At 47.7% G+C, this 7,057-nt stretch overlaps 1 protein-coding gene across 1 annotated transcript; it reads right to left on the bottom strand.

Annotated features, from left to right (window-relative positions):
- Positions 1-497: 497 nt before the first annotated feature.
- CYB5R1 (cytochrome b5 reductase 1) lies at positions 498-6,191 on the bottom strand. The gene is made up of 9 exons (XM_072648178.1): positions 5,883-6,191; positions 5,296-5,445; positions 5,096-5,168; positions 4,370-4,476; positions 3,949-4,078; positions 3,073-3,156; positions 2,353-2,438; positions 1,723-1,822; positions 498-1,346 (listed from the first exon to the last, which is right to left on the bottom strand). Exons 1-9 carry the CDS (start codon positions 5,895-5,897, stop codon positions 1,174-1,176), a joined length of 918 nt encoding a protein of 305 aa, XP_072504279.1. The 5' UTR covers positions 5,898-6,191; the 3' UTR covers positions 498-1,173.
- Between the last annotated feature and the right edge of the window lie 866 nt (positions 6,192-7,057).

Genomic DNA, 7,057 nt, shown 5'->3' with positions numbered 1-7,057 from the left:
TCACAGACCCCAGTTTAAGCATCTGTGATCTAGTTCAACTTGTACCTGAACAAAAACCTCCCCTTCCCCCATCTAGCCTTTGCTTTAAGAACTCCAAAGAGGAGAAACCCTCTCCTTCCTGAGGAGGAGGTAGAATGTCAATAGTGTCTCCAGAGGGATAGATTGCATCTAATGGTATATATTCTTGTCCTCAGGCCTCAGAAAGGGTCCCTTCACTCCAACTGTCCAACAATTCCTCCAGCTACTTCTCTCCATCTTCCTCTTCCTCTTCCCCCTCCCCCCAGCTAGGAACCCTCTCCCTTCCTTGAGGCAGCTGCTCAAATTGTGCCACAGTGGATGGTGTATGTGGCACTGCACATTTCAACACAGAACCAGAGCTGCGGCAACAGCCCTCACGTGGAAGGTTGGGCAAGGATACTATGCTGTGACATGGCTACCCTCTGGAAAGCTGAAGCTCTTAAAAGTCACCCCAGACACACAGACACACCAAACCCACGGAAGCCACATGGGGGCCTTGGCCCCATTTATTTTCACAGCCAGAGGTTCCTGACACAAAGACAATGTCTAAGAAGACCCTAGGCAGGCAATATCTTCCAGCAGACATGAGGAGAGGGAAATAGGAGTCCTGGTATCGAAAATAGGCACATATATCTCAGACTCCTTCCTATGAGGATGAGGAGTCTGGGGAGAGAGCATTCTATCCCCAGTCCCATCTCAGCAGCAGTACTGCCTTCTCCATTTTAATACCCCCCTTCTACTGCACACACAAGAAATCAACCCCCCTCTTTCAGAAGCAATAACTAAGCATCTTCAGTTTTCAAACTGTGGCCCCCAACTGCTCTTTACATCCCTGGACAGTGACGGTGAGAGTGTAAATCCTTGAATCCTCTCTCCCAAAGTCAGATCCTTAAGCACTGCCATTCTGGCCTTATAGACTGAGGTTTCCAGCCCAGGAATTGGAAGAGGGGCAGGATCTAAGTCTGGTTAGACCCAACTGAGTGCCTGCTCCCAGAGCTGATCCTAGAGAAAACTCCAGGATCTAAGACTTGGCAGAGGTTGAACAAGATTGGGCAGTGACAGTAGATCAGTAGCAAGGTGCTCACAGTTTGAGCAGCTGATAGGGAGATGGATGGGGGTTGTTAGGCTGAGCAAAGCTAGAGGAGGGTAAGGGCCTCAGTAGGTAAAACGCATCTTCTGTGGATACCCCAGCTTATCCAAGTTGGGGTGGCAGGCCAGCTGTACCATGGGAGGTGGCCCACACAGCAGCAGCAATACATCTTCCCCTGGAGCAGGCAAGTGCTCCCGGATCATGTCAGCTGTCACAAAGCCCCTGCCATAGGCCCAATCTACAGGGGGGTGGAAAGAGGAGAAACCAAACTGAGACACCATCTCTTACCCAGGGTGTGACTGGTGTGGTAGATGTTACCATAAGCTCTATGTTATTAAATAGTGTTAAGTAATAGAGAATGTGGCCACAAGCCCAGTCATACTAGCAGTACCACCCCTGCCAAGGACTCAGGGAACATGAATAGAAATTAAATGCGTCTTTAGGGTGGTCTCAACCCATTGGGAGATGGGTACTCCACTAAAGACTTTTTCCATTTGAACCAGAAACCAGGATGGAGAAGGCTAGGACCCAGATGCCAGGGGAGGGGAAAATGACAGGGGTGAGGGGGTAAGAAAATGTCTAGGTATACCAAGGGATAGGGAAGTTGAGTTAACCTGCTGGAGGTTGATCCAAGGTGAACCAGAGTTTAAATCGTTCAGGATATCGGGCCTGCAATTCCTCAAGATCTTCTCGTAAGATTATGTCCTTCTCAGTCTGAAATGTCAAGGAAAGAGGAAGTAAACCCTTCTAGAACCACCTAACATCCCTCATCCCCAAAGAGAACCCAAGCAAAAGCCTCATTTCTAAAGTAACACCTCAATCTCCAGTCCTCATGATGCTCCCTTAATAAGTGGGGAAAGACATTATTAAGGAATAGCTTCGAATTCCAGGAAATAAGATTTCATAGAGTTGAAATGAAGGTCAATGGAAAGATGCTAGGATCATAGCTGGAAGGGACCCTCCAGTCCAATGCCGTCATTTTCCAGATGAGAAAACTGAAAGCCAGAGGTGAGATTTGCCCAAGGTCCCATAGGAAGCCTCAGATTTGGGATCTGAACCTGGTCCTCCATCCTCCCCACCTTCCAGAAACCACTTTATGCTCTTCTCTCCAATAGCCCAAACCTCAGCCTCTCGCTGCAATGGGTTTTGAAACAAGCCCTGAGTCTAGCCTATGGCACTTTGCACATCATGCCCCACAGTCATCAGCCATTCCGCAGTCCTGGCAGAGAGCAAATCTAACCCACCTGGTTGGCAAACAGCAGAAAGCACTGGGTTGGATCTTCACGGTCCTTCAGGATCGCCCGGATGAGCTGTAGCATTGGGGTGATCCCTGAATAAAGACCCCCACCCTTGTTGTTGTGTGTCAGGAACAGCTCCTCCCACCAAGAGCCTGCTTAGTTCTTTTTTCTCCTCAATCCTATTACCTACTCCATATATTTACTCCATTTCTCATTCTCTAGTATCCTGATTCTTTCTCTTCCCTGGTTTTCTAGAACTCCTCTGTTTCCAGACAGGAATTACAGAAAATCTGAGGTCTGAATTTGGTGAGTGGTTTGGATAAATCTTGTGACATCACACAGATTCATATAAATTCAGATGGTAAAATTCATTTAACGAAACAATCTAAGACTTTCTAAAAAAAAAAAAATCCACAGTCTAGGACTAGTGTTGAAAGAAGCAGCTGTCAGCAAACATCTAATGATTCAGTGAAAGGCTGCGGATCCATCTGCCTGTACAGCCATTCTGATTTGCTTCTTTCCATTCCAATCCCAAAAGGTCATGATTTGAAAATGTTTGAAACACCCCCTGATTTCAATCCCTCTTATTTTCCACAGATCCAAGAACTCCAGCAACCCATCATTACCAGTCCAGCTATGAGCATCTAACCCTTCCAAGTGTCACTTGCTACCAGATCCATGCCAACGGCCAGCAGCATTGGGAACAGACACAGGGGTGACACACACCCGTCCCTCCGGCAATCATTCCCAACTTCTTCGCCACTCGGGGTTCTGCTGGAGATTTCTTGCTGGAATGAATGTCAAATTTCCCTGAGAGAAGTCAAGGGCAGAAAGGACAAATGGGAATTCATTGTAAGGAACTGAAAATGAAAATGCAGAAGAAACCCCAGGGACCCTTTATCAAGTGGTTATGAACCTTAATTATGGACCTTAATGCTGTGGCAAATTTATTCGCAAACTGGCTGAAAGATTCAAGCTGACCTGGCTATTGACAATAATATATCCTGGGAATATGAGTAGGGTTGAGCCACCTGTCTATCATAACTGCCAGATCCCAGTACTCTAAGGGAAGAGAGTTGTTGTTCTAGGGCTACACTATGAGTCATGAGCAATCTTAGGCAATGAGATGCCTCCCTGGTGAGACAGACAGGCACGGAGCCAGGTGTGACTCAACATTGCCTAGTGACACCAGTGGGGCTCAGGAGGCTAAGCTAATGGGCCCAGCTGTTCTAGTGGGGGAATAATAGGGAGGAACTTCAATTAAACATATCTCTAGCTCACCATGAAAATGAGACTGAGAAAGTGCTTTTGGGGAGAAGAGAAGGAAGCCAAATGTTTGCCCTGGTCGTATCTATGTCTATTATAACTGATGGATTCAGGACAGTGGCTGTTCCCTATGGCAGATGAGACAGGATACTATGTCTCATATTATCAGAGCTATGCTGAAGTGAAAAAGGAGCCCTAGCTTTAGATATATACAAAGAATAAAGATCATACAAAAAGGTATGCATAATGCAGATACATTCATAATGCAGACAAAGACTGGAAGGTTTCAGGACCTAGAAAACTAGGAGTTGGATTAGAAAGCAGTAGGGCTGATACCTTTCCCATTATAAGTGAGCATTCCACTTGGCCCCCGAAATTCCACCATATCTCCAATCTTTAGGCTGTCTAGGTACTGAGACATCTTCCCTCCCTCAGGGAATTTGGGATGTACTCCTTTCAGGTAGACCTGAAGAGGGGAGAGAATAGCATCCAGCCAGTTTTTACCAGTTGTAAAACCCCATCTCTCCCAATTCCACTTCTGGCCTTTTCCTCACAGATCTAACCCAAGCTTCAGAAACTCCAGATGTTACCAGTGGCTGAGTCAGCTACTTGACTGAGCTTGATTTTAGGGTAAGGATTGTATATACTCCTTTTCTCCAACCCCCAAAGGTTGCCTGTCTTTAACATACTCAGTGAATTCTCAGGAAAATGTTGGAGGGGGGAGGAAAGGAAGAATACTTGGGGCTCTATATCATACCTTGATGACAAGATCCACGTAGCCCCTGTTCTCATCACTGGTGACGGGTGTGTAGGGCCGGACAACCAAGTTGCCATCAATGCGGGCAGAGAGGTAGACATGCTTTCCTGGTGACCATGTAGAAAGTAGGGTGTGAAAGTGAATCAGAAAAGTCCCCCAGCCATTCCTGCTTTCTGGTCCAGTGAGTTTTAAGGTAGGTTTTAAATCTGAGCCCACCAATTCTCTGTTCCAGGTCAGAATGAATCATGAAGTAAAAGGAGAGTGAACTCAATGCGTTCATTCTAGATATAGCAAGGTTTACATGGGGGTACCTATGAAGAGAGTAGAACCCTTCTTGCTCCTAGTCAGATTCCACATGATCCCCAAATTCCAGCAGACAAAATTGGAAGAACCCTGATCATTTTGTCCTAGGGCCCCATTAAAGGGCTGAGGGGAAGAGAGATGGTCCAGGTTAATATTGACATACCCTGGCAAGAGCCAGCAATAATGATGTTGAATCCTGGGGGATAGGAGGGGATTGTGACTGGCAAAGGTAAGCAAAAAGTGGAGACCACACCCTAGCAATAGAACATTATAGCACAGACTGAAAATCAAATCATAAAGGAAAAGAAACTATGGGATCCAGGGAAAAGAGGGAGAAATGGAGTAATAGCAGATTGGAAGGGAGAAGGGTGATCAAGTAGCAGTGCCCTTCCTAGTCCTCTGCCCACCAGAGACTGTCCTTACCTATAGGTAGTCCCAGGATGTGATGGGCTGAAGGCAGGGCAAAACGAAATTTCTTGGTATTGTGGCTGACAGTCTGCAAAGAGTTAAAAGTGCATCTCACTACCTGGCCACCCCTTGTTCCCTTTTCTAGCCTCCTCTCGAACCCCCCACCCCTACCCCGACCCCCACCATGGAAGCACATATTCCCACAGGCAACTTGCCGTCTTATCCAGCAGCCTCAGCAAGTACTTCTCGTTGGGGTCCAGAAGAGTGACAGGTGACCTTCGAGACCTACGAATCAGGTAGGAGCCTACCGCTACTCCTAGGAGGGACAGAAGTCCCACTCCCAGGGAGGCCAGCAGGGCAGTGCTCTGTCGGGGCGAGAAGTTTGAGTGAGGGACTGAGTGGGTCAGTTCGGGAGCCTGTCAACTGCAATGTCCAAAAGCAGAGCCTCTAGGTCCTATAGCGCTGGAGTGGTGCCTGGCTTAGCTAAGGGCAGAGCTGCTTGAGGGTGGGGCAAGATTCGAGGCTCTAGGGTGAGGCGCGTCTTGGGGAGGGGTCTGAGACAAGTGACAGCGCGGTCTCCAGAAACGGGTATTGGTACTGGACGTGGGAATTTGCTCCAGGGAAGGGATCCAGAGGCTGGGCTTGGGCGCAGGTGGGATGCAGAGCAGGGCTGCGCAATCCAGAAAGGAGGGCTTCTAGAGTGATCCCCAGGTGATGGCGCAGGGGCCTCGGGGTCCTGAGAAGGGGAAGTCTGCGGGTGCAAAGAGGGGAGGGGGCAGGACTGAGGAGTAGGGGTTCTCACCGGCTGGATCCCCATGGTCAAGTGCTGAGTCCGCTCCCTAAACCTCCCAGGCCCGATCCCACAATGCGCCGCGGGGCGGGGCGGGGCAGGGCGGGACAGGACAAGACCCAGAGAGATGGGAAGAAATAAGAAAAGGAAAGAAGGAGAGAAAGGAGGGGGAAGATCAAAGCTAGGAAAGATTAAAGGAAAAGAAGGGAGGAGAGAAAGGGAAGAAAAGAGAGAAGAGGGTAAGGGAAGGAGAGGAGGGAAGCGGAGGAGAAAGGGAGGTAGGCGAGAAGATAAGGGTAGAGAAAAGGAAAAGAGGGAAGGAGAAAGAAGAGAAGGGTAATGGAAGATAAGGAAGAGGAGTGGAAGAAGGGAAAGGAAAGAAGAAAGAAGGATTCAGTAACTCTGAGGGCTGTCCTTGTACTTCCCCTAACACCGGAATCCTTTGTTCTTCTTACCTTACTTCTCTTACTTCTATGCCTGGTTAGTGCTGGGGGGGATGAGAGAAGAGGAAGAGGGAGAAAGAAGGGGACCGAGGTCCTCTAGTCACAAGAGGAAAAGGATCACAGACTCACCCTGTTACACTCAGAACCAGGAAGGGACCCCTGAGGGCATCTAGTGCAAGCAGACCAAGAGGAAAATCCTCTTAACAGCTTAGCCAAGTGTTCGTAGAGCCCACGAAAAAGGGGAAACTCACTCTTTGGAGATAGTCCTTTTTACTTTTGGATGGCTTTAAGTTTCTCCATAAGTGGGGTCAATACTTGTCTTCCGGTAACTTACACTCCTTTGTTCATATACCTTCCTTCTGGAACCAAGCAAAAGAGGTCTGATCCAAGCAGCTGCATTGGTGTCTGAAAGAATAATCTTGAAATCTGGCCTCAGACATTAATTAGCTGTATGATCCTGGGCAAGTCACAGATGGGAATAATACTAGCATCTATCTCCCAGGGTTGTTGTGTAGATCAAATGAGATAAAATTTGTGAAGTGCCTGGCATATGGTAGGTATTTAACAAAAGCTTGTTTTCTTCCTTCCTCTTCCACTTTTTTTCAATGCTTCAAAAACATGAAGACAGCTGTCACATTTTTTTCCTGTGCTCTCTTTTGCAGGTTACACATCCCTTGTTCTGTCAGTCCTAACTCTTGTGTTAACTTTATTTCAGGTGACAAACCTGAAATCTGACAGGTGACA

The sequence above is a fragment of the Notamacropus eugenii genome, chromosome 2 (assembly GCF_028372415.1).
Source record: "Notamacropus eugenii isolate mMacEug1 chromosome 2, mMacEug1.pri_v2, whole genome shotgun sequence".
In the NCBI taxonomy this organism is placed as follows: Eukaryota; Metazoa; Chordata; class Mammalia; order Diprotodontia; family Macropodidae; genus Notamacropus; species Notamacropus eugenii.
This window is presented reverse-complemented; position numbering and strand designations above follow the sequence as displayed.

Excerpts from the sequence above, each read along its gene's own strand:
- CYB5R1 (XM_072648178.1), bottom strand. Across the intron at positions 4,477-5,095 it reads CATCCTGGGACTACCTATAG|GAAAGCATGTCTACCTCTCT; the intron begins GTAAGGACAGTC and ends CATGGTCACCAG. Across the intron at positions 1,823-2,352 it reads TTCTGCTGTTTGCCAACCAG|ACTGAGAAGGACATAATCTT; the intron begins GTGGGTTAGATT and ends TTGACATTTCAG.